General features: G+C 38.6%; 2 protein-coding genes and 2 long non-coding RNA genes across 7 annotated transcripts in view; 2 read left to right on the top strand and 2 right to left on the bottom strand.

The window, feature by feature from the left end:
- The first annotated feature begins 213 nt into the window (after positions 1-213).
- Positions 214-2,417, top strand: LOC132139789 (uncharacterized). Its single transcript, XR_009433662.1, has 3 exons — positions 214-517; positions 555-607; positions 2,139-2,417. It is a non-coding gene; the product is annotated as an uncharacterized LOC132139789 (long non-coding RNA).
- On the bottom strand, positions 2,202-14,402 carry LOC132139788 (RNA-binding protein EWS-like). Its single transcript, XM_059548405.1, has 16 exons — positions 14,336-14,402; positions 13,384-13,420; positions 13,229-13,283; positions 12,955-13,120; positions 8,141-8,324; positions 7,007-7,272; positions 6,757-6,895; positions 4,968-5,005; positions 4,529-4,561; positions 3,933-4,045; positions 3,700-3,829; positions 3,397-3,510; positions 3,179-3,305; positions 2,956-3,053; positions 2,633-2,846; positions 2,202-2,535 (listed from the first exon to the last, which is right to left on the bottom strand). The coding sequence occupies exons 1-16, from the start codon at positions 14,349-14,351 to the stop codon at positions 2,499-2,501; spliced, it is 1,767 nt and encodes a 588-aa protein (XP_059404388.1). The 5' UTR covers positions 14,352-14,402; the 3' UTR covers positions 2,202-2,498.
- A 2,130-nt stretch (positions 14,403-16,532) lies between these two features.
- LOC132139787 (uncharacterized) lies at positions 16,533-17,179 on the top strand. Its single transcript, XR_009433661.1, has 2 exons — positions 16,533-16,682; positions 16,877-17,179. It is a non-coding gene; the product is annotated as an uncharacterized LOC132139787 (long non-coding RNA).
- LOC132139786 (EMI domain-containing protein 1-like) overlaps positions 17,031-27,401 on the bottom strand; it is a 67,517-nt gene continuing 57,146 nt past the window's right edge. Inside the window, exons 10-17 of one of the 4 annotated variants that reach the window (XR_009433660.1) lie at positions 25,884-25,973; positions 24,710-24,762; positions 24,571-24,633; positions 24,441-24,485; positions 24,273-24,317; positions 19,712-19,796; positions 19,412-19,502; positions 17,897-17,932 (exon numbers count right to left, since the gene is read on the bottom strand). Coding sequence is in view for 3 of the 4 variants with exons in the window: in XM_059548402.1 (XP_059404385.1) it covers positions 17,796-17,932; positions 19,412-19,502; positions 24,273-24,317; positions 24,441-24,485; positions 24,571-24,633; positions 24,710-24,762; positions 25,884-25,973 (524 nt within the window). In the remaining variant the exon portion in view is untranslated. Of the gene's footprint in view, positions 17,933-19,411; positions 19,503-19,711; positions 19,797-24,272; positions 24,318-24,440; positions 24,486-24,570; positions 24,634-24,709; positions 24,763-25,883; positions 25,974-27,401 lie in introns of all 4 variants that reach the window. The other 3 variants (XM_059548403.1, XM_059548402.1, XM_059548404.1) reach the window with 3 other exon arrangements.

The raw sequence follows: 27,401 nt of genomic DNA, 5'->3' as shown, positions 1-27,401 counted from the left end.
AGTTCCTGACAACACTTCAATTAATAGCAACGATTCAACATGAGGCTCTTGAACACGTGCCAGATGCTTTGCAATATGAAGTAAAATGTTGATAACTGTTTCTAGTTTCACACCAATCCACTGTTTCAACTCAAGTTGAACATCAGATCAGAAAACATGCTGCAGTATTTACGAATGTCTTAAAATAAACATTCTACACAGCTAGAGATTGAACAGCTTTACATTGTAATACCGAATTCTTGAAAATGACAAGAAAAAATTGAATTACTTATTACACTAAAAATTCAGACAAATCAGTGTTCATCAAGTGCGAATGGAGGCTTAGTCGTGCTCTGATAACAGAACTGGCATCATTTTACTTTGTACTCCGCAGATAAATCTGCTCAATCATGCACATGGTAGTGATGGAAACAAAAACAAATGAGACACCTAATGGCTAAATAACTGAATTGCAGCCATTTAAATGGGTTGGGCATTTTATTAGATTTAAACAAATGTTACATTACTGTTTTGAAACGTCCTTTAGAAAAGCTTTAAGAGCTTAAAGCAACAAGTGGACATATAACCCCATTAACTAATTTAAAGACATTAGACCGCATGTACAGTCGTGGCCAAAAGTTTTGAGAATTACATAAATATTGGAAATTGGAAAAGTTGCTGCTTAGGTTTTTATAATAGCAATTTGCATATACTCCAGAATGTTATGAGGAGTGATCAGATGAATTGCATAGTGCATAACTTAATCCCAAAAAAACCTTTCCACTGCATTTCATTGCTGTCATTAAAGGACCTGCTGAGATCATTTCAGTAATCGTCTTGTTAACTCAGGTGAGAATGTTGACGAGCACAAGGCTGGAGATCATTATGTCAGGCTAATTGGGTTAGAATGGCAGACTTGACATGTTAAAAGGAGGGTGATGCTTGGAATCATTGTTCTTCCATTAACCATGGTGACCTGCAAAGAAACGCGTGCAGCCATCATTGCGTTGCATAAAATGGCTTGACAGGCAAGGATATTGTGGCTACTAAGATTGCACCTAAATCAACAATTTATAGGATCATCAAGAACTTCAAGGAAAGAGGTTCAATTCATGTAAAGTAGGCTTCAGGGCGCCCAAGAAAGTCCAGCAAGGGCCTGGATCGTCTCCTAAAGAGGATTCAGCTGCGGGATCGGAGTGCCACCAGTGCAGAGCTTGCTCAGGAATGGCAGCAGGCAGGTGTGAGCGCATCTGCACGCACAGTGAGGCCAAGACTTTTGGAAGATGACCTGGTGTCAAGAAGGGCAGCAAAGAAGCCACTTCTCTCCAAAAAAAAACATCAGGGACAGATTAATCTTGTGCAGAAAGTATAGTGAATGGACTGCTGAGGACTGGGGCAAAGTCATATTCTCCGATGAAGCCCCTATCCGATTGTTTGGGGCATCTGGAAAAAGGCTTGCCCGGAGAAGAATAGGTGAGCGCTACCATCAGTCCTGTGTCCTGCCAACAGTAAAGCATCCTGACACCATTCATGTGTGGGGTTGCTTCTCATCCAAGGGAGTGGGCTCACTCACAATTCTGCCCAAAAACACAGCCATGAATAAAGAATGGTACCAAAACACCATCCAACAGCAACTTCTTCCAACAATCCAACAACAGTTTGGTGAAGAACAATGCATTTTCCAGCACGATGGAGCACTGTGCCACAAGGCAAAAGTGATAACTAAGAGGCTGGGGACCAGAAGGTTGAAATTTTGGGTCCATGGCCTGGAAACTCCCCAGATCTTAATCCCATTGAGAACTTGTGGTCAATCCTCAAGAGGCGGGTGGACAAACAAAAACCCACTAATTCTGACAAACTCCAAGAAGTGATTATGAAAGAATGGGTTGCTATCAGTCAGGGTTTGGCCCAGAAGTTGATTGAGAGCATGCCCAGTCGAATTGCAGAGGTCCTGAAAAAGAAGGGCCAACACTGCAAATACTGACTCTTTGCATAAATGTCATGTAATTGTCATGTAAAAGCCTTTGAAACGTATGAAGTGCTTGTAATTATATTTCAGTACATCACTGAAACAAAGATCTAAAAGCAGTTTGGCAGCAAACTTTTTGAAAACTAATATTTATGTAATTCTCAAAACTTTTGGCCACGACTGTATAAAGTAATAATTGCTGCCAGCTACAGAAAGCTATAAAAATTAAAAGTATACAAAAAAACCTAAACAATGGAGGTGGAAAAGTTTATTTTTTTTTTAAAAAAAAGTTCAAAAGTACAGTTACATAGAGAGACAAAAGACTGACATCCCCAAAAACGCTGACTACAGGGCAACCGAGTATCTTAAAAGGAAAAAAGACCATTACTGCATACAAAAAAAAAAAAACTAAAGGTTCAACTAAAACCACAAAGTGTTACTGAAATTAAAAACAAAAAGCAAACAAAAAGATCTCCATGTATAAATATGGAATCATAAATAAAAATGACTAAAATTTCTCTGTAAATTTCCTTTTGCTTGATGCACGATCTCAGTAGGGTCTGTCTCTGCGCTCCTGACGATGATCCCTGTTAAATAAAAGAAAATATGCATCAAGTACATGAAACACCACACAGACAAGCGGATTACATTTATCCTGTTATACCCACAGTAAGTGAAGCTCACCTCATATCCATCTTGCCTGGGGGTCCCATGCCTCTCCTGCCCCCTCTGTCCATGGGAGGACCACCCCTACCTCCTCTGAATCCACCCCGGTCCATACCACCACGGCCTCCTCTAAAGCCACCGCGATCCCCTCCCCAGCCTCCACGCATGCCCCCCGGACCACCACGATCCATTCCCCTGCCGCCCCTCATTCCACCCCTGCCACGATCACCACCTGAATATACAGTTAAAACAAATCATGCTTTTTCTATTACACAACACAAATCTCAGTCACAGACACTTAAAGATCAGCTGATGAGAGAAAACTGTTAATCTGCGTGTACCTCCAGGAGGGAAGGACGGACCTCCAAGGCCTTCAGGTTTTGGAGCTTTACATTGGTTACACTCCGTTCTCCAGGAGAAGTTCTGATTTCCACATCCACTGTAATGAGATTTGAGGTAGACAGCCAGAAACATACATTAATCTTTCATGCTTATTCAACAGGTCTCATGTATTGCAAAATAGAGGCCTCAAATTGTTTGCTTAAACAGTTAAGCATCACTCACGGACTGGGACACTCCCAGTCTCCAGCTCTCTTCTGCACATTGCCTCCAGGAGGACCATTCCAACCCATTCCACCTCGAGGGCCTCCACGGGGGGGGAAACCACCTCTCTCTCCTCCTCTTCCCATTCCTGGTAGCATATAAAACAAAATCACTATTACAATACAGAAAGACCCTCTACTTACTTGAAGGATTCCTGCTGGTTTGAGGATTCAACATACCTCCACGGTCCATCCCAGGGCCACCTCTCATTGGCATTCCTCCTCTCATACCTCCCATCATAGGTTTCCGGCGAGCCATAGCCACCTTTAGCCTCCGGCCTTGGAATTCCTTACCTGAGGTATGAGCAGCAGGTAAATGATCGAGAACGTGTTTAAAAGTGAAAATGATCTCGAGTGAAACAGGCAGAATAATGTCAAAGAACTGACAGCTCAAGAAATCTGAATGTGACCATTCCAAGTTAAATGTAACAAGTTAAAAGATTTAAAAAAAAAAAAAAAAAAAAAAAAAAGTAAGAAACTAACCATCAAAGTATTCGACAGCGGCTTTGGCAATGGCAGGCTCCTCATAGGACAGTGTGGCATCTCCCTTTGGTTTGCCAGAGTCTTTATCGGTATAGATGTTTATGGCTGGTTGGTTCAAACGCCGATTTATCTGAAACCAAAAAGGATCAAGAAAACTGTCAACTATCACAATAGCTGAATTTTGAGAAAAGACTGCGGTTATTTAGAATGAATCTAGTTATTTGGCTTCTCACCCGTATGGCTCCACAGTGTTTGAAGAAGTCTGCCATCTCTGGTAGAGTTGCATTCTCAGTGAGGCCTGTGATGTAGATGGTGCTGTTCTCAGAGTCCTGCTCTCCTGGACGTCCTGTTGTAATGGGAGAGACTCAAATTTAACAATTTCATATACATTCAACTTGCACAATGGTTCAAAAAAAAAAAAGCCTTTAAAGAATCCTCTCACTCTACTACAAGGATGCATTTTACTTGATCAAATATAGTAAGAATGGCAATATTTGAAATTACAATTGAAAATACCAGTTTTCCATTTTAATCTTTCAAAAATAAAATGTATCATTGTAATGGCAAAGCTGAACTTTCAGAAGCCATTACTACAGTCTCAGTGTTACACGAGCCTTCAGAATTCATTTTAAATATGCTGATTTTGTGCTCAAGAAACATTAAAGTTGAATAGTAATTGCTGCTGCTTAACCACACCATAACAAATGTGAAGTCTTTGTCCCTTTTGTACAAATGACTGCATCCTTGATTAATTCTGTTTTTTTTTAAATACCAAAATTGTCAAAACTTACAAATATTAAATGGCGGAGGAGTCATTTACAACACATACCCATGTCACGATCCATTCCACCCCTCATGCCTTCTGGGTATCCATGGATCAAAGAAGAGAAAGACAAGAAACACTATTAGGCCATGACATCACATCTTAGAAGCAAATCTGCCCATCTGTCAAGACAAAAAACCTGCGAGCAGTATTAAGTACATTGAGAAGATGACCATTTTCAGGATTACCCTTGACCACAATAGATTCTCAATGAAATGAAAACAAAAACAAAAAATGCAGAATTAAAAGATGCTTCTGTCAAAGGACACATCTCAACTTTTGAAGAAATCCAAATATAAACCATTAGGACACTTTTTTTTTTTTTTTTTTTTTTGGTTAAAAAAAAGTGGCACACCAAATGGAATCTCTTAAGGACACATAGGCGTGAATGGCCTCTAAATTAACACGAGTGGACTAGCCAATGGAATACGCTTTAGGAACTTACCACCAGGCTTATTGAAGCCCCCTCTGTCTCCAGCGATGCTAAACATGAAGATATGAAGGCGATATTCCTTTTAGTCTCCAACCATAGGACTTGAGTAGGAAATGAACACAATATTTCCCTCTAACTTTGCAAATGCCCCATGTGAAAAATGTACAGTGTATTTCAGTAACTAACTTGGCTGCTTCATGACTTATAACATTTTATAAGAAGATATTTAACAGTTTGATCGCACCAATTTAAAAAGACATCACATAGGACCAGAAATACATTCCCTTTTGTAAACCTTTTTTTTTTTTTAAATGGGAAGAATTGTTAAGTTAGCTTGGTGCCTCATGCTTTGGGCTACACCCAATATAAAATGAATGTTGAGGCAAATTTAAATACAGCAATCCTGTTGTGGAAAAAATCCCTTTAACTACCAACAAAACATCAGCACTGAACAAAAGTACACAAAATTATATAGTACAAAATGACAAATATATACAAAGGTTGATAAGTATATATAAAAATAAAGAAATCACATAGGCTGGTAAAAGAAAATATGATCCAAACATTAGCTAAATAAAAACAAAAGAAAATTCCCCATGGTTCTTTGAGCTGTCGCCTTTGAAATGGAAAAAGGTACTTAAAGAATAAGTACTGCTGTTCTTACATCGATCTCTGAAACCTGCAGCGTATAAATGTGACAAAGAATGTTAAAACAAGACCTTTGAAATGAGAAAACAGTTCACAAATGCAAAATTTTAAGTACATGAAATTGTATAAAATGTAAATATCAGAAATGTTTAATAGCATGCTCACCGTCCCTTGAAATATGAATTCAGTTGGACCAGAAAAAAACGTGATTTTCCGTTTTCATTTGGAGTCAGTGATTTCTTACTAGTTTAATGGGTTAACAAAACCAACCTACTGAGAAGTGTTTGAAAAACTGTTTATGCATAACTAAACTCATATCTCTGATTACCAACAAAGCATTTAAATGTTTGTGTGTCCATTAACTATTCAAGGATCCTGTTTAAAGTTACTCCAACCATTTTATTTAAAAGAACAACTTTCTTTCAATGTCAAACCAACCCTTCTGCTTACATTCACCATTTTGAAACCGGATAAATTTCTGCATACTTTCAATTGACAAAAGTTCCATTCAGAATTTAAACCGTTAATAAGAACACAACTTAAATGCCCATGATTGTGTGCCACCGTCTGCTGCTATAAAATTACACCGTAAACTACTCATTTTTCCAAGAATGATGCGTTTGCGCTAATCTCCCCCCCCCCCATTCAAACTCTACAGCAGTACAGATCCTCATACAGCATTTGAAAAACCAAAAGATTTTAAATTTGGTAGGCAGCTTACTGCATCGAAAGAAATAGGTTTAAAATAAGAGACCTTGACACCAAACAAAACCTCAAAACTTTGACACAGCCACACTTGAAATAAGCATAATAAAGAAAAGGCAAAGACCAGTAAGCTGAGCTTTGCAAGATCAAATAAACGAATTCCTCAGTCTTAGAATAAAGCATAAAAGTATTAAATGCCCCTCCAAAAATGTAATCGTACCAATAACGTTTTGTAATATGCAAGACCAAACAAAATATCCCTGCAACAATACCTTTGTGGTATTATGGAAACCTCTACAAATTAAATACAAGGTTGAATGAACTACATAAATCCACTCTTCTTAGACATCTGTTCACATAAACCCTGCTTGTGCGGAGTGATTCCGCTCAGTGAAAATAGTGAGCAGGAGAGCAAAGAACAGTTAGTTACATTAAAGTCTAAACTTACCCCATGCCTCCGCGGCCCATACCCCCACGCCCACGAGGACCTCCACGATCATAACCACCTCTGCCGGAATCTCCTGGGTATCCACCCCGCTGCTGTGACCCTGGGTAGCCTCCGCTCACACCACCCTGACTGTAACTGTCTACAGAAGAGATCACACATTAAGCATATGGCCTTAATTCAATAAGAAATTTACTAAAAAATTAAGAAAAAACATCGAAAAAAAAAAATAAATAAATAAAAGCACCCTTACTATAAGCACTTTGCTGGTTGTATTCGTTTTGTGATGCACTCTGCTGGCCGTATGGTGGTTGACCATAAGAACTGTTCCCCTGAGGAGGGTAGGCAGCAGTTGGGCCTTGCTGGTGCTGCTGAGGTGGCTGTCCCTGGCCGTAGCTGCTCTGCTGCTGTTGCCCATAGCCCGGCTGCTGAGCCTGGTACCCACCCTGAGACTGAGAATAAGCTCCAGGCTGGGAATAAGCACCTTGGTTGTAGGCCGGCTGGCCACTTGCACTATAGCTGCAAAATAAAAGGAATACCAAAAAAAAAAGATGCACACACCATATGGTTTAAAAGGACACATTAAATTGATCAAAACAGACAGTAAAGACTTTGTTACAAAATTGTTAATAAATGCGGTCCTTTTGAACTTCATATTCAAAACCGTTCCCAGAAAGATATGGAGCAACACAATGGTTTTCAACATTGATAATATGAAATCTTTCTTCAGCATCAAATTAGCATATTAGAAATATCAGTATTTTAGCATATTAGAAATATCAGTATTTTAACAACCTCTTTGAACTTATACACTTACTACAGAAAGAAACAAGTGTGATTTGCATGGGAACGCTTCAATTAAAATGGCCTTTAGACTCTTTAGATGCTCTAGGACAGCGGTTCTCAATTGCAGTCCTCACGCCCCACTGCTCTGCACATTTTGAACGTTTCTCTTAGCACTACAGACATTTGTTCTATTCGAACATACGTGGCCTGCGAAGTGGACACAGGATATTCAGCCATGATTCCAGTTCGAAGCAAACGTAGCTATATGTTCCAATCAAAGTGCATTGAAGTGTGCAAGACTTGAATTTAAATTGTACTGATTTACAGAGGTATATGATGTCACAGTTGTCCATGTTTAAAGATGCTGCACAGCACAAATCAGTGAATGAATGTTTCGATGTGAGGTAAACTTCAACAGATTTCCCCTGCTCAGGGAGCAGGGAGCAATGAACAATTGGAACACAGTTCATGCACAGAGTTCATTTCTAACGAGCTGATTATCTGAATCAGGTGTGTTAAAGAGAAACGTGCAAAATATGCAGAGCAGTGGGGCGCGAGGACTGGAATTGAGAACCGCTGCTCTAGGAGACGGTGCAGTTACCTCTGAGGAGCAGAGGCAGCAGGCTGCTGGCTGTAGCCAGAATAGGCCGCCTGGGTGGAGTATCCGGGCTGGGAGCCATAGGAGGCCTGGGCAGCAGGGGCCGCAGTGGAGGTGCTGTAGCTGCTGGCCCCGTAATTCTGCGCAGGCTGACTATAAGCTCCTGGCTGTGCAGTTCCATACGCAGCTGAAAGGAAGAATAATGATTTAACAGTTATGAGAACACAGCATGACGTGAAATGGTGCACTTAAGGAGGAAGGAATTTCTAAGCCTAACAAAGAAAGGCGTGGGAAGTATTAAAGCCACAATTGTCAACATTTTCAAATTCAAGGTTTTTGCAATAAATCTACTTTTTCAGGTCATTTTAACTGTAATACACCAGAACAACTTTGCAGTGCTTGCAAATTTCCTCAAAGCTTGCTGGTCTTTGCATTTCTCTGAGAATCAAACAAAAATCACAATGAAGTGTAGAAAATTGTGCAATAAAAGGAATAGTGCACCCAAAAAAGAAAAGAAAATTATCTGAATATTTACTCATCCCATCCAAGATGTAGAGGAGTTTTCCCCCTCTAGTAAATCAGATTGAGAAATGTAACGATTACATTAACCAGTGGATCCTCTGCACTGAATAGGTGCCATCAGAATGAGTTTTTTTTTTAAACATCCGATATAAAAAAATAAATAAAATCCAAACATTCAGCCCATCAAATAATGTTCTTGCGAAGTGAAATTATGCAGGGTTGTAAATTCTATCAAAATATTCTTAACCTCAAACTAGGGCTGGGTGGTATGGCACAAAATAAAATCTAAATTTTTTTTTCAGGACTTTTGACTGATTCGATTTTTGACTAGTTAACCTCAAAATGTTATTTCTATTTTTAGTGCATCACACATTAAGTTGTCAACATTTACAGTGGGGAAAATATTTATATGATCCCCTGCTGATTTTGTAAGTTTGCCCACTTATGGCACTCTTCCCACAGTGCATGGTAAGGCATGGTTCACTTTTTAGGAGTTTTTTTATTTGTTAAAGTACCTGGTACTTTCAGTACCACCTCAAGTGAGGTTCCAAGCAACCGTACAGTTACCAAAACGTGACATGTCAACTCTGCTGATCACTGATTGGCCAGAGAAAATAGCCACTACCTGTGACACAAGACAACAGAACCACTAGATTTAAATCTGCACAGTCAGCGAAGGACTTGAATAAGTGCACTTTTTTTTGTCTCAGGAAGGATTTTGATCCACTCCTCTTTACAGAGCCTTTCTAAATCCTTAGAGGAACACTCCACTTTAAAAAAAAAAAAAAAAAAAAAAAAAACGCTCATTTTCCAGCTCCCTTAGAGCTACATTTAAGTTTTACCGTTTTCAAATCCATTCAGCATTCTGGGTCTGGCAGAAGCACTTTTAGCTTAGCAATGAATCTTATTAAACCGTTAACATCTTGCACGAAAATGACAAAAGAGTTTCTATATTTTTCCCCCCATTTAAAACTTTACTCTTTTGTATTTACATCATGTACTGATACCGACGGAAAGTGAAGAGTTACAATTTTCTAGGCCGATATGGCTAGGAACTATACTCTCATTCCGGCGTAATAAATCAAGGAACTTTGCTGTGCCATGGATAGCAGCAGACGCAGTGATATTACGCAGAACCTGAAAATAGCCCCCAGCTAGTGTGTGCAGTTGTAGCTAGATACTAGTACAAAAACAAGTTCGTTTTTCTGAGATTTTAGCAGAGGTGTTTGTGTTGCACATCATAGAAGAAAATGTTAGCACCTGATAATTTTAACTGTTGGAGAAAACTGGTTAATTTTAAGCTTTTTTGTTCCATTTTCATTGTCCGTGTTTAAAATCTACATTGTGTTGATGTCATGATTTGTGAATTGGTAATGGACTATAGTACATTGATGATGTGTCAGTGTCTATTAATTTATCAATGAGACTGCTTATTCTTATCTTATGAGAAGACGCTTCGCTTACCATATTTTCCAGACTATAAGTCGCACTTTTTTTTTTTCATAGTTTGGCTGGTCCGGCGACTTATAGTCAGGTGCGACTTATTTATCAAAATTAATTTGACATGAACCAGGAGTAATGAACCCAGAGAAAACATTACCATCTACAGCCGCGAGAGGGCGCTCTATGCTGCAAGAGATGCTTCTCAGTGCTCCTGTAGTCTACACTGAGCAGCATAGAGCGCCCTGTCGCGGCTGTAGAGCAGGCGGGAAGGAAGTCGACCGGAAGTTGAAGTCGGCCGCGTGCCGCCATCTTGTAGCAGAACTTCACTTCTGTTAGCATTTCCTTGACTCCCATTCATTTTGGCTTCACTTTGACAGCGAATAACTTTACATCTGAGGCGTTTAAAGACTCCATTTGTCCATTATTTCTAAAGATACACGACAATGTATAAAGGGCTCCATTACCTTCTATGTTACATCATGGCCCCGTAGAAACAGTTTTTGTAAAAATAGGCTAACGATTGCATCATAACCACTCGACTCTCTGCCGCACAGTAGAGAAATTACCGTACAGACAGGAGGAGAAGCTCGCAGGCAATCGGGGAGACGTCAAGAGAGAAGCCCATAGATACGAGTTCTAATGGGGTCGCTGTGTCCATTTCTTTTACTGTCTATGCTGTAGACGGTAATGTTTTCTCTTGGTTCTTGGTTCTAAATAAATGCAACTTATAGTCCGGTGCGACTTATGTAATTTTTTTTCCTCATGACGTATTTTTGGACTGATGTGACTTATACTCGGGTGCGACTTATAGTCCGAAAAATACGGTAATTATTCACAACAACCTGTGTTGATTTGTCATGACAGACGTTTCAGACTGAGAGATGACATTGCGAACATTAACAAAAACGTTCATGGATCGAAGAGTTTGTTTTGCCTTTGTAATAAGAGTTCAGCACAAACGCGATTCATTCACTTGCTGAACAGAGCCGTTTTTACAGCTCTGTGACAACACATCAAAAGGCTTATATAAAAGCCACAGAATAAGCCTTAATTTATCAAAGGTCTAACAGCGCATTTAAATATACATGTTTTCGATACAGAATGCAAATGGGTGTGAATGTGTTTTATAACTCTGAAAGCGAAACGAAACTGTCTGAACATGAAGCTGTGTGTGCCATCTCTGTCGGTCTCCCCTCTTCCGCTCAGCACCACACCCACTTTTTTTTGGCATTATTTAAAACTGTGGTGAGGACTAACCAGTACTAAAATGGGGGGGGGGGGGGGGGATGTTCAGTCCCTCTTTTAAGGGAACAGATACGATAAAATGCTTTAATATCTTCTCTTGCAATTATATCATTGGGTAATTAATACTGTATATAAACTGCAGGCACCAGGGAGCAGTTTTTAATATGGGAGGCATTTAGATCGCTTTTAAACGCACGCATGTTACTTTCCTTTTCAAGATTCACTAATCACACATACGGAGCAGCACAGCCATACCTCTAACCCAGTTAGGGGTGTTTGTGGTCAACAAAATACTCATTTGACATTGTCCCAAGTTACTGTAACTGTTATATGCTACAAGTCTTTTTTTTATGCCATGCAAGTCTACAGTGTGCACGCGAGACATTGTGTTCTGTTGTCTTACTGGCAGCACCCCCCTCTGCTTATATGAATTAATTTTAAGACAACCTTTTCAATATTCTATAATTATATAAATTGTGATCCAACCCAAAACACCAGTTGATTTAACTAGGCTATAAATGTTCCGTAAAAACAACGTACAGCAGCTTTTAGCTTTTTACCATGATGCAGACATGAACTAGTTGCACATACTACTACTTTACAGGCTTTTATTCGACTGCTGCTCTTCCACTGGTTTTTCCTATGTAAACATGGACCTGTCCGACTGTTGTGCTTGCATCTATTGCAGCACCTCATGCATGAAGCTGCATTTTAAAAATACGGCACTCCCATCTTCCTGCATTTTCTCCTATTCCACTGCCTGCGTCACATCTGTCAACACAAAAGAGAATTCTGTGCAAATGGCACCTAGTGACATTTGACTTGTGGTCCTTCAAAGAACACGACATGTGAGCAGTTAATCATGTGTGCCGACATGCTGTTGGATCACTTTCTCTTTACTGTTGACACAGCCATATTGTCAGTGTCTAATTCTAATGTTTAGTAATATTTATATATATATAAAAAATTTAAAAACACAATTCCTTAAATGTACACATTTCATCATTACAAAACATTCAATTTGAATTAATAAAATCTGAAAAATCGCCCAGCCCTATTTCAAACCATTGGTTACAGCTAAAATACAGGTCATTCATTTATAATACATCACCCTCCAGTGGGGAAAAAAAATCATCCTGTCTTAATCAGGAGAGAAATATACACAGATGAAGCACCATTTACAAAGAAAATGAAGAAAAAAGTTGTAAACATATTCTGGTGGTTTTTGATGCGAGAGGACAATGGATTTTGTTCTTATAAACATGCACTTTTTTTGCTTCAAGACAAATCGATGGACTTGAGTCGAATGGATTACTTCTGGGTTGTCTATCAGCCGTTTAAACTCATTCTGACAGCACCCACTCACTGCAGAGGATTAATTGTTGATCAAGTGGTGTAAAGTTACATTTCTCAATATGTTCAGATTAAGAAAAATTTACCTACATCTTGGGATGGCCTGAGGGGAGAGTAAACTTTAAACAGTTTTTCATTTTTGGGTGAACTACTGCTTTACTTCTGGAGCATTTTAAAGTTGTGCAGTCATGCTCCAGTCACTATGACTAACAGGGAAATACTGGCGTTATAGTGAATAAGATTTGCCTGCAGACCTGGCGCCGCGGCTGCTGCTGCTGCTGCAGTTGTTGCTGCTTGTGCATATGAGGATGCATACTGCTGTTGTGCATACGCTCCAGCAGAGGGCGCTGCCTGACTGTAGGTGGAATCAGTTGCAGCAGCGGGTTGAGCATACGAGGCATAATCTTGCTGAGAATAACCCTGTCACAAAATTGTTGAATTACAGGTCACTTTTCTTTTACACAAATCATCATTAGATATGACAACCTGGACTGCTACACTAGTTGAACTGTAAAGTGTTAGGCTTACCTGTGCAGTCTGTGCATAGCCCTGAGGAGGAGGGGTGGTGTATGCGGTGCCATACCTGTGTAAAATTAGCATTTAATGTATTGTTTTTATTTATTATTTTAATAATGACAAGTAAGCATTGTGTTAATACAGCACGTTTATGAAGGTGGACTTACGACTGCTGAGCACCAGCCTGGTTGTAGCTGCTATAATCTACAGGGAAGTAAATTGCATAAAGTTAGAATTACAGCAAACACTGTTAAAGATGTATAATATCAGGAAAAAAGATGCACACTGACTGCACATCTAGTGTTTTATTATAGCCTAAAAACGATGGGAGACGCAAGCATGACTTGAGCAAACACCTCACAGACAATGAATACAGCCCCTGCTGAATCCCAGCCATTCAGTTAGAACAACGCTTAAATCAACAAGACCGTATTAGTCGTTTAAAGTGTTTAAGCATTCACAAGAAACAGGTGTCCGTGATATTAAACAACACACTAACATTTTAGTTAGGAAAACATGATACGTTTAGAAAACCATGCATTTGAACGTTTACGATTCAAACGTAAGAGTCGAACGTTACTTTAACTAAAAACTGACGACGAAATGCCATCAAAACAAGACTTGCAAGAAATATCAGGTGCAAGTTTATTTTACAAAGCTCAACAAAGCAAGAGTGAACACTAAACACTTAACCGTGTCCGTCGCGGTGGCTGCGCTCTCTATCCCGCTGTTTTTAAACCACGCCTGCTAACGTTAGCTAATGTTTAGGCAAGTACGAAACAACGATCTTTGGTTTTAGGCACTTAAAGAACGAATAAACTTTTTAGAATAAAAGTTATTTCCTGCTCTTGTGATTTTTTTTTTGCTCTTAGAATACTATAAAATTAGTTTTAAAACCGGTGGGGTCGAGTTAACGATTCGTTAGCTTCAACCGAACACTCTGACCTAAAAACACAAACCGAGGCCGCGTGCTCGAGGACTGTTGGGTTATACAAAAACTCCCAAATTCTTAAGATTATTTAACATTTATATCAATTGTGGTAATTTCTAGCAATCGCAAAGTACTGAAATTCAAAACAAAACGTAAACAACAAACTAAGGAAGAAAAAAAAACCTTACTCGTGACTGACGCCATTTTTCCGTTGGAGAACGTACGCAGTGTGCACGACTGTGAGTCGCGCAGGCGTGAAGTCAATATGGAACGTACCAACACACCAAGTGTAGAGGGCGGCGGATTTAAGTTTCTGCTTGTTATTGTTAAAATGTTATTTGCCTGGTTATCTATACAATTGTGTCGATCAATTGATAATTGGAATAAAACAGTGTTATATAGTTGAGCAAATCCATAAATATAAATTTATAACATTTTATAAAACATATTCGAGTAACGTTAACCACCCCACCATTGCGCTTGCCCGTAAGAGGAAGTTATTCGCTGTCACAATAAAAGTATGAGCAAGCAAATATGAACATGGTGAAGCTATAAAATAAATGGGATATTTTTGTACCTTATAGTAAGCACACTCATCGTTTGTTGAAGTGTCTGTTAAACAGACCTCGATATGCTAGCGTCGTAAGCTGGCAATGAAGTGAAACTGAAAACATGAATACATACATAATGGTACTTATACCCTGTATCTAGACATTTACTATAGCAACCCAGAAAGTGATGCGTCCTTCAGTTTTCTGACAATGCTTGACCATGTCTTTTCGGCATGAATTTGGTTTGGCTCAACATTTTTAATAGTAATATTAATTTTTCGAATTGGCTCTATGGTATTCACGCCATTCTAAATTTAGGACCAGCCGGGGATTTTCCTGTATTTTTTGGTAAGCAATGCATAGGACTATGATTCTAAATTCTAAACATTCAGTTCCTGATGTTTCTTTTGTATTGCAGATTTCATGTTCTACGCCTTCAGTAATGAAAAGATAACCTCATTTCTCTACAACCTTACACTGCTGCTGTGGATCGGGCCCTGTCAGAAGAGAAGATGGGGCACTTTTCTTTCTAACCCTCTCTTTTATCTCCACTGTGCTCCTTCCTCCTATTTATGCCCTCTTTCTCTTTATTACCGGGGATGAAGCCAGCAGGGTCAGTGGATACTCAGCTACCCACCTTGCCCTGCTCACAGCTCAGTCAGCAGGTGAAGTAGAGAAGAGTCCTGCGCTTTGTTCCTGTCTGGTTCTTGCCTTGGCTCCCCTTGATCCTCAACCTCTTCCTTTTTCTCAGTGCTCCTGGCCTACTGCACCTTTATGCCATTTGCCTGGGACTCAACTGTATCTTTTCTAAACTTTTTTGACTCAAAAAATCAAAGAATGATGTCCATTCATTATTCAACGCTATTTTCAATATATTTCAAGGTTTTTTTATACATTTTTATTAACAGAAATTGTGGTTAAAGGGAAAGTCCACCCAAAAATGAAGAATGTTAACCAAACTGTTTTGGCTTCGATTGACTTTTTTTGCTCACCAATGGACAATTGACAATTTGCTCACCAATGGATCCTCTGCAATGAATGGGTGCCGTCAGAATGAGAATCCAAACAGCTGATAAAAACATCACTTGGCATCCACGTAATTCCAGTCCAACAATTAACATCTTGTGAAGCTATATGTTTTCAAAAAAACATGAAAATTGGATGGATTTGCTTTTCGTTTAACAAGACGTTAAATTGTATGAATTCCTGTTTTATTTGAACTCATTCACTCCACTATTGAGCAAGTAATGTTACGCTAAATTTCTCCAAAACTGTTCCAAAGAAGAAACAGACTCCTTTACATCTTAGACAACTTAAGGGTGAGTAAATTTCAGTACATTTTATTTTTTTGGTGAACTATTACTTTCAGAAAGGCATAAATCTTCATGGTGAACTGATGCAGTGTATTTAAAAATCAATTGGATTATGGGTAGTGTGGAAAATTATATATTCATATTATGGAGTCCAAAGAATGGAAAAACAATATACAGTGGATGTGGATGAATATGTTACTGTCCCCAGTGGATGAGACATGGATGTTCCAAGAAACATCTCCACGGATATGCTGTCATTAAATCCACATAAGCAGACTGTCAGCATTTTAGTCAAGGTATCTTGAATATTCAGAATATTACAGAAGACAGAATATTCTTCATTAAAATATTATAAATTAAATGTTCAGGTAGTATTGTGCATTGATAAAAAACATAGATTGTCTTAAAAATAGAAACACACAAAGTTTATTTTGTTTTAACACCAATTGGTAAGGCTAATCCACACAAGGAGGCTAGAAATGGAAAATACAGGTGATGTTACATGGATTAGTATACAGAATAAGGAAAACATCAATTGCTAATCTATAAATAATTAATACAACAATATTTATATGGGAATACAAAGACATGAAAAAGTATTGAGGAAGGAAACCAGTCCTATGCATGTGCACATAACTGTGATGGAAAGACATGCATGATATATGTGACGAGTGGGGCGGGGCCGAGGGACATGGGAGCGAGGCCGGGGGAGTGATTGGAGATGAACTACACCTGTTCGTCCCACCGGTCTCGAGGCCCATGGAGGAGATGGAAGGATATAAAACTGGAGCGACGACAGTGAAGGACGAGAGAAGCCCAGGCCTGGTCCTCGGCCCCTCCCCACTCGTCACAATATACAAAACAGAATTTAAGTTTTATGAGTAGTTTTCACACTTCCCCCTTGTGCTCCAGTCAGATTTTTGTCTGTGTTATGATTCAATCTCCTCACACAATTATACATTTTTATTTTATTTCTTTTGAGGTTACTTAATAATTGTTGTCCTGAACTAGAGGAGAATCCTAAAATTGGAGTCAGAACCACTTAAAATCATGCTCAAAAAAAAAAAAAAAACATTGAAACAATTTGTTTTCTCTAATTCCAATAGTTACAATTAATTGTCTATACATGTTTATGTCCTTCAGTTGTCTTTTCCCTTTAAAAAAACAAGGCGATTCTCTATCTACATAGTGCATTTAATCCAAGGAATGGAATATGAAATCATTTTTTTTATCAGAGGGGAAAGTGTGGTGTTTGGCTGAATAGCAGAATCATTTTGTGCATTTTTGTCATACAGTACATTTGCTGTATTTACTATGAGCAGCAGCTGGAAAGACTAATAATATGGTTTGATGCTCTTCTAAAAACTTTATCTTCATCACATTTTGCATCCTTCTTCCCCAAAAGCACCAATACTGTTTCTGTAAATCATATTTTAAAACATGTTTCCTTTTCATGTAAAATGAGCATCTTACAACAGGTTAACAAATTTCTTCTGAGACTAATTATTTTCATTGGGTTATGCCACAAGCGTGACACAACATGTCGGCAAACCACAATAATTTGCCAGAGGAGAGGTGCTAGGAACCTGTGAGTCCCATTAGAGGTGGTTCATTTATACAGCACTAGTTGGTCTTCCCTGAGGTGTCTCCCCCTTCTTGATTAACCAGAATATTCCAAAGCGGTTGGATCTGTAGAATGTGTGTGTCTCAGGAGACTTGTGTAGTTGTTGCCAGTGAAGCTGATTTATGGATGATGAAGAGCTTCGCTCTTTGGAATATGCAGACTACTTCCCTCGAACCTTGGTCTCAGCAGTGATTAAGGGAGAATTGACTCGGAAAGATGACATTCTAGCCCTCTTAATCCGGTAGGCATCTGGAGACGGTGTGCCAAAGAAGCCATCTCCTGATCCTAGATCTGGTTCTGGTGAAGGAAGAGAGAGTTAAGGCTGCTAAGTGCTGAAATTTGTAAGTGGCATCAAGACAGTAGATGAATAATAGTCCACTGTTTGAGTTCATTCTAAAGATGCATATAGAGATATTATGGAGATCAAGTTATACCATATTGAGATGATGAAGGGTGGTAAGAGAGCTCCAGACTGACTAAACTGTTGCAAAAATAAATTGTGACAATAATTTAAAATGTAGGAACTATCGATGGTAATTAAAAAAGATATACATGAAAAATTGCATAAAGAGTTATACTGTTGTGAGCACTGATGTCCGAAACATGACTCTAAACATGACTCGAAATATATTTAAATATTACTGATTATTGTTAAGCACAGCAAAGTCCATCTGTAAGGCTTAATCAACTCTAAAGAAAACTTTGATGAAAACAAAATACTTAATACTATTAATATAACTTAATAAATGATACTCTACAAATTATTATTATTATTTATATTAGGTCCATTTAAAAGTTTCAATCAACTATATGGGAAACTTAAATTTTTAAAAATAAAAATAACAAATATATTTTAGTTTTTTCTTTAGTACAATACAGTCAATTAAGTTTGGACTGTATTGTACTACTGTAAGGGAAACTTTGTATGGGACAGTAAGACAGTCAACAAAATATATTTTTTCCCCCCAAACATGAATAAATATTCTTACAAAATGCATGAATATATGGCAGAAATTCGATCATGATCACTAGAACACCCTGGTTTATATAACTTCTCAGCAATTGCTTCTTTATCAAGCAGCAATTGGGGAAGTCGTGGCCTAATGGTTAGAGAGTCGGACTCCAAATCAAAGGTTGTGAGTTCGAGTCCCGGGCCGGCAGGAATTGTGGGTGGGGGGAGTGCATGTACAGTTCTCTCTCCACCTTCAATACCAAAAATTCTGAGTATGGGTCACCATACTTGGCTGAATGTCACTTCACTTTTTTTCACTCACTCAATTTCCTTATTTGACAAATAAGAAATCATAGCTCATTTCAACCAAGTCATTTTTGACTTTTTGTCTGTTTTGCTTTGTTTTGGTAGGTAATGATGGGTCTTCAATCACAGGAAGAAAGTGCATTAAATCTTTAATAGTAATTCAAGGGATGCTGGTTCATGAACTATTGGGGTGATTTACTGCGGTTCCCATCATCACACTGCATGTTTGAGAGAGGCACTGAAACCGGGTTGTTGCAGCAGCTTTACCTCCATTGTAAATATAGCATACTGTAAGTCAATATGTATGGTAAAGCATGTAGTAAATACCTAGTGGTTGTGTATAATTAAAATCAACTTAATGAGAGACTAGTAACTGGGAAACACTGCCGGAGTCTGGCCCAGGATGGAGTGCCTTTTTTTTTAATTTTTTATATATAATCCTTCCTGTGTGCTGATCTTCTAACTGGCCAGGAGATGGCAGGAGAGTGACTTGCTAGACGAGGGGAGGCGGGCATTACCTGGCCAGATGATCGCCTCCAGCAGCTGCACCCTGCGAGCCAGCAGCTCTAAGTCAGCTTGCAAGTCTTGGAACTTCTTCAAATTAAAGTCCTATCAAAGATCAAGAGTTTTTGACAAGCATGGTGGGGGGGTTGGCCTTGTGGATGGCAGGTTGAGTACTTGGCCCCCTGTCCTCCGCCACACTTTGCTCTTCACTCACTTTCCAAAGATGTTGTGGGGTAAAAGATGCACTGAAATCTCTGACCCCTGATTCTAAGTCCTTTTAAATGGACCTAATCTACTTCTGGCCTCCTACTCACCATGGATACCGATCATAGTCTCGAGGATTAAAACCCTCTCAGCTAAGATCTTCAGGGCCTCACGGATTTGGTGTATCCCATCCCCCTGTGGAGATAGATACAGCCGTCAAGGTATCAGGCACAAGCCAAACAAAAGCGCTTGCCAAGATGCATATTCATTCTGTTAATCAATTAGATTCATCTCAATCCATTACCATAGTTAGCAGGTTAAGTTCTCAGCTCCATTCACTACAAAACTCTGGTTAACTTACACATCAGATTTAGCTGTTTTTACAAAAGAGCATGCTTTTTTTTCTGATGCCAGGCCAAAGGGTCCTTAGAGCAAATCAAGACCAAATGTTCAATCATTTTAGATTTAAACATGCATTTAACATTCCCAGTATACTTAGACTATGTTACTGAAAGAACAAGAGATGAGCAGCTTTGTTCAAACTAAAGAGCTGTTAGAGTCATCTAGACAACTTTTCTACTCAGTTGATGTAGACACACTTCTTTAGTCTTTAGTCTGCTCATCTCAAGGTACAAGATGCTCTTACACCAAAGCCACCATAACAAGTTTAAATTGGAAACATGTCTATCAAATACTGGTGTCCAATCAGAGCCAGTAAATCATTTACATATGACACATATAAAATACCAAATGAATTTTGACCATGTAAAGTTCAAGGAATTACGGTTGGATATCAATTAAGATTTCCGAATTCACTTCACTCATAATCTGGATTTCATTTACATATTCAAGAAATTCTGTCTCTTGATACTGTAAATTATACAGGGCAGTTTTCCAGACTGATTCATGTTAAAATGGCTTGTTGTTCATATCAGGAATAGGGATACACTGATCATGCTGCACAATTTAGATCCATTATAAAGAACCGGCTCATAGGAGTCATTTGTTCGTAAATCACATGTTACTGATCGTGTTGTATGTTTGATATTAATTAAAAAGATCTGACTCCTAAGTCTCCATGATACACAGTACATTTTGGATTCACTAAAAATAATCAGCACATAAGTCATTTGTTTGTCAAATTTCAGTGTTAACGTAACCATGGTTTTGTTTTTAGAATGCCGTTATTAGGAATAGGATTTATGAATAGGGAAATCAGCCCTACAAAGAATCAGTATACTTGGACATCAAAAACAGATCTAACGGAAAACCTCTGTGCTATTTTACAAACAAATCTGCTGAAATGCTTAGTTATGTGGCTTTGGTGGGCATTTCTTGAACAGTGTAAAGAAACTGGTCACATAACAGACATTCTAAACAACAGTCCCAAGCTCAAGCACACGTTAGAAAAACTCAGGAAAGAGTGATGAAAATGTAAAAATGACTGCCTGTGAGAGCAGCAGGCTGTTCATCTAGCCAAATAAAATGGCAAACAATATATAATATTATATTAAAATACCATATTCATTAAGGGATGTAAGTATGGCTATGGTCCAGAATCTTTCTCCAAGGTATTATGCGAGCGCTTGGCCTCATGTTGATTAATGTGAAGAGATTAATCTTCAAATAATTGTATGATCTTTATACAACCCGAATTCCGGAAAAGTTGGGACGTTTTTAAATTTTAATAAAATGAAAACTAAAAGACTTTCAAATCACATGAGCCAATATTTTATTCACAATAGAACATAGATAACATAGCAAATGTTTAAACTGAGAAAGTTTACAATTTTATGCAAAAAATGAGCTCATTTCAATTTTGATTTCTGCTACAGGTCTCAAAATAGTTGGGACGGGGCATGTTTACCATTGGTATAGCATCTCCTTTTCTTTTCAAAACAGTTTGAAGACGTCTGGGCATTGAGGCTATGAGTTGCTGGAGTTTTGCTGTTGGAATTTGGTCCCATTCTTGCCTTATATAGATTTCCAGCTGCTGAAGAGTTCGTGGTCGTCTTTGACGTATTTTTCATTTAATGATGCGCCAAATGTTCTCTATAGGTGAAAGATCTGGACTGCAGGCAGGCCAGGTTAGCACCCGGACTCTTCTACGACGAAGCCATGCTGTTGTTATAGCTGCAGTATGTGGTTTTGCATTGTCCTGCTGAAATAAACAAGGCCTTCCCTGAAATAGACGTTGTTTGGAGGGAAGCATATGTTGCTCTAAAACCTTTATATACCTTTCAGCATTCACAGAGCCTTCCAAAACATGCAAGCTGCCCATACCGTATGCACTTATGCACCCCCATACCATCAGAGATGCTGGCTTTTGAACTGAACGCTGATAACATGCTGGAAGGTCTCCCTCCTCTTTAGCCCGGAGGACACGGCGTCCGTGATTTCCAACAAGAATGTCAAATTTGGACTCGTCTGACCATTAAACACTATTCCACTTTGAAATAGTCCATTTTAAATGAGCCTTGGCCCACAGGACACGACGGCGCTTCTGGACCATGTTCACATATGGCTTCCTTTTTGCATGATAGAGATTTAGTTGGCATCTGCTGATGGCACGGCGGATTGTGTTTACCGACAGTGGTTTCTGAAAGTATTCCTGGGCCCATTTAGTAATGTCATTGACACAATCATGCCGATGAGTGATGCAGTGTCGTCTGAGAGCCCGAAGACCACGGGCATCCAATAAAGGTCTCCGGCCTTGTCCCTTACGCACAGAGATTTCTCCAGTTTCTCTGAATCTTTTGATGATGTTATGCATTGTAGATGATGAGATTTGCAAAGCCTTTGCAATTTGACGTTGAGGAACATTGTTTTTAAAGTTTTCCACAATTTTTTTACGCAGTCTTTCACAGATTGGAGAGCCTCTGCCCATCTTTACTTCTGAGAGACTCTGCTTCTCTAAGACAAAGCTTTTATAGCTAATCATGTTACAGACCTGATATCAATTAACTTAATTAATCACTAGATGTTCTCCCAGCTGAATCTTTTCAAAACTGCTTGCTTTTTTAGCCATTTGTTGCCCCCGTGCCAACTTTTTTGAGACCTGTAGCAGGCATTAAATTTTAAATGAGCTAATTAAGTGGATAAAAGTGTAAAATTTCTCAGTTTAAACATTTGCTACGTTATCTATGTTCTATTGTGAATAAAATATTGGCTCATGTGATTTGAAATTCCTTTAGTTTTCATTTTATTAAAATTTAAAAAACGTCCCAACTTTTCCGGAATTCGGGTTGTACATGTTATTTAAGGATTCAACATACAGCAGAGAAGCTACACATATAATGGAATGATCTGTCTTATGATTAATAACACAGATTTTCTGGGTTCAGCTGGCCTTGCACAAAGCTATACATCAATTTGTTGTGAACTACGAGGATTTTCAAGCCTTTCACAATAGGTTGAGTATGAAAATGTAATGCAATTAAACAGAACATTTGTTTGACTAGTAATCGCTCAATTCTATGAACTCAAATCGAATGGTTAGATGTAAGTTAAGGAGGCAAAAAGGAAGAATACAAGTAGTGCAATGAGATGGGGTCATGCAGCAATGCATTGTGGGACACTTAGGGATAGCTGTATCCATCCATCCACACACCAAATCCCTGCAAATGCTCAATTGGAGCATATACACAACACACACCTTACAGTCTTGCAAAGATGTTTGTTCTTATTTCTCTCCCACTGGTGTTTTGACCCAGCTGATTGGTTTCTGGACAAACCAGATTCATAAATTTACAATGGTGTACACATAAAGGTTATATCAATAGTAAAATGTTAATGTTAAATCTTAATTGTCATAACACCACAACAAAGCAGAGATTTAACTTTCCTGTGTGTTGGGTATATGCCAGAATTGGTAGCTAAGAGACTGGTGGCTGTGAAAGGCAGCCATGGAGACAGTAACGAAAAGGAATCAGATTTAGAGGACAGGGGAAACACTCAGAGACAGCCCAACCACCAACCAATCAAAATCAACAACATCACTGCACATTCTGAAGAAATTATACCCTTGTGTGCTAACCTGAGACTAGTTGACAAACCCCTAAACCACCTTTAGACAAGGAGGAGCCAAAAACTGGTCTCAGATCAACTATAAAGAGCAACCTCTTGTTCAAAAACATATGGAAACAATACCAGTGCACAAAAAAAACAAGACACATAATGTGCTAACAGTGAGTACTCTAAGTAAGCAATGAACAGCATTTTTGTGGAGCAAATCTTTTCAGTGGAGTTTTCATTTGCTCTTTAATTTTGCTTTGATTTTTCACAAATTTAAACTGAGAAAATCAGTCTGCACCCATTTCTCAAGATGAAAATTCCACTGATTGATTTAACATGATCATTGATGTTAAAACACAGATGAATGGCAGGATGAGCAATGAAAACCTAAAACCAAGAACGACATAAACGTCATGGAAGATGTCAAAATCTCTTACGTTTAAATCGCTCTAGAACAACGATAAGCAGGTATAAGGAAAGAGATTATCGCTACATTAAAATCAATGCATTTAAAAAGATTTTACGTGAATGACATTTTCCCTACACTTGTGAGGCTCAGGGACTGATCATTTCTCTCCCACACTCCCTCCTGTAAAGGTTTAGCAGGAGCAGGGAGTGAGTGTGAGACTAACAGGACTCCTGATGGGTTTGTCTTACCGGAAGACCTTTCTCCCCTGGCTCTCCTTTGGTTCCCGGCACTCCCTAGGAAGAAAAAGTGCCAATAATGATCTATTTCTCACACAGACTTAATGTAGAGCTTCAGAAGACTTGTGACAAAGTCATATGGTCTACTTTCTTGGATCAGGTGGAAGGTGTGTGTCTTACCGGCTCTCCTTTGAACCCTCTCTCTCCTGGATATCCAAGAGGTCCCTGTGGAGGTCAATTAAGGGGTGAGAATTGCACAATATATTCATGCAGCATTGCACTCTGGGTAGGTTTATGCTTGTGCACTCACTCTTTCGCCTCGTTCGCCCTTTGGACCCACAGGGCCTTGCAAACCAGGAGGTCCCGGCATTCCCTGATTACATGAGACAAAGATCATTTGATTAGTACACACATTCACACACTCACATAAGGAATAGTCTATAACTTACAGTTTGCCCCATAGGGCCTGGTGGTCCACTAGGTCCCATTGGTCCTGGAGGACCTGCAAAAGACAAAGTTAACATATTTGAATAAAACACTTCATGATCTCACTTTATGGCATTCCACTGACATGTTTCATGATGCAGCTCGAAACAACAACATTGCGATGCCAGCTTGATATTCAAATGATAGAATGATAAAAATTGTCCATTCTGACCATTCAAGTTTCTGCAACTGAAATATCACATTTGAGTGATATCAGTATACCTGATGGACGCTGCCTAGGGAAAACATGTTTTAATATTAAACAAGGACAACTGACAATTAGAAGTAACTCAATAAAGTCATTTTGAAATTGGATATGTGATTGTCTGAAATGATGCAAGAACCTCTAACTGAAATTTAACACCCAGCAAGCATTATTTAACAATTTATGGCTTTAAGACTTTGCTTAAATTCTTTGATAAAATTAAGAATTAATTTAGACAGGACAAAAGCCTGACGTTGGTCTGCAAAAGCAGAAATTTAGTGACATTTGTCTGGTTCTTGCAGAATAGCTTTAATACTTGCTGAGTTGCCATGCAAATAGTATTAAATTAGTTACAGATGAGCATTCTCATGAATCAGATGGTTGCTTAGTTGTGTGATATTTTTTATATTCAGTTTACAGTGTGTAGAAAAGTAAAATATTCCAATATGTGCAAGAATTAATAGATGAAATGTTACAAAAGTGAAGTAACAATGAGTTGGCACATCTCATGTTAAGAAATTTACAGGGAAAAACAATTAAATTAAGGCAGATTCACTAAGGTTCTGTACATACTATGCAGATTTAATGTAAATTTGCCTGAATGTTAAGTAAATATTTGTATAAATAAAATTACTTAAATTAAATTCATATAATCATATATTACATTCAGCATAAATTCATCAGATGTTTATTTTATGTTTTTGAATCAGTCTTTCAAAAGCTTTAAACTTAGTAATCATCCATTGTATAAATGTGCAATAGTGAAAAACACTTAAAAAAAAAAAAGTCAAGTCACCTTCATTTATATACCGCTTTATACAAAAAAAAAAACTGAGTCAAAACTGCTTCACAGTGTGCCAGTAGTGTCTCGATAATCTAAACTTTATTACATTTAAAAAACCAAGAGAAAAAAATCATTCTAATTCACTGACCGGTGGGTCCAGGTGGACCTGGTGGTCCATGTGAAGGGGTCATTCGGAGGTTGGGGAAGTTATTATAAAGCAGACTGTCTTTTTCCAGGCCTGTAACAAAAAAATAAATAAAAAAGTAATGTATCTCAATCAGAGTGACCAGGATCTGATGCAAAGCATCATTATGGTTACTTGCCTGTAGACGGCGCTGTTTATACAAGAAAAAACGGTGATGTCATTTCTAGCAGGTTGTTAAATATTAGCGCACCATAAATTATAATATTGGTTATGGCATTTTGACATGCAGTTTTTTTTTCTGTCACGAAAAGCGAATTAAATCGCAAAAATGCTATAAAATTACAAGCCAGCGGTTTTCTTTTTTGTTACCACAGCCTAATGGCTTTCTGTGTCTGTGTTTCTGTGTGGGCTGTAATTTCCCCCTTTGTTACCCCTCTGCCCAAAACAATGAAAATCACAACATACATTTTATACATTTATAAAATCAACCAATAAAAACAAAATACAGAACAATACAAAAAATGCTTGACTCTTTTTTTATTGCTGAATTCATACTTGGCAATGTTCTCACAGTGGGTCTGTGGACAGGCTGAGTACTGATTCAGCCTTTGATATTACAATGCCAGATTCCCATCTGTCTGTCTGTCCCCACCAGCAGGTGAGTTTGCTTCTGTAGTGTTGGTGGCTGCAGGACATCCCAGAGCTCAGACCAAGACAGGAAACTCAAATAAAGAGATTTTTCTATAGAAGCCTCTTGCGGATCCTTTAATTGTCCTGATTACTTTGAAGGTAGAATCATGGGAATAACAGCCTTAACTGAGTTATAAAGTTCTAAGGCCCCTAAATTAAAAATTCTCAAACTTTATGAGGTCTGGGAAGGCATGTGTCCTCTCCAACAGAGAGCAGATATAAAACTGAGCAGAGGGAATAGTCAGTTCTCTACACGGGCCAGTCCTCTTTGAGAGTGACGACACACACACTAAAATATTATTGCTTCTATTCTAAAACACTCCCTCATGCTTATAGTTTAACTTAGTGTAAGTCTCAAGACAGTACACATACACTCACTTCTCCCACTCTACCCTGCTGTTTTGGCTGTGCACATCTGGAAGTGGTTGAGTGACATCAGCAGCAGACAGACAGGTCTTTTTCCCAGCATGTGACTATTGAGTCTTAAAATCCCGGGCCCTATGCATAGGCAGTCCTGATGCCCATGAAAATATCCAGGTAAATAAAACATATTCCAGACTTTTCAAGGGCCCTCTCTTCCTTTGGGGCCCTGGTAATCAGTACTGGTTTTACCCCCAGTCCGACGCCCCTGCTAACCTGCGTTACCTCTTGAAACCTGCCATTTTAATCAACGGTGTGGAAGGAAAAAAGTGGGAATGAGAGAAGAGATGCCCCTAAGATCCCCCTAAGACTAAATCCTTTATCCATTCCTCTTTTTATATTCAAATTAATTTTGGATTCATTTGAAGCTTCCCATCACTGCACAATCAGGAAGTATTAACCGAAAAAATA

The sequence above is a fragment of the Carassius carassius genome, chromosome 4, assembly GCF_963082965.1.
Source record: "Carassius carassius chromosome 4, fCarCar2.1, whole genome shotgun sequence".
NCBI classification, from domain to species: domain Eukaryota; kingdom Metazoa; phylum Chordata; class Actinopteri; order Cypriniformes; family Cyprinidae; genus Carassius; species Carassius carassius.
The sequence above is the reverse complement of the archived record's forward strand: the minus strand, read 5'-3'. Positions and strand labels throughout refer to the sequence as shown.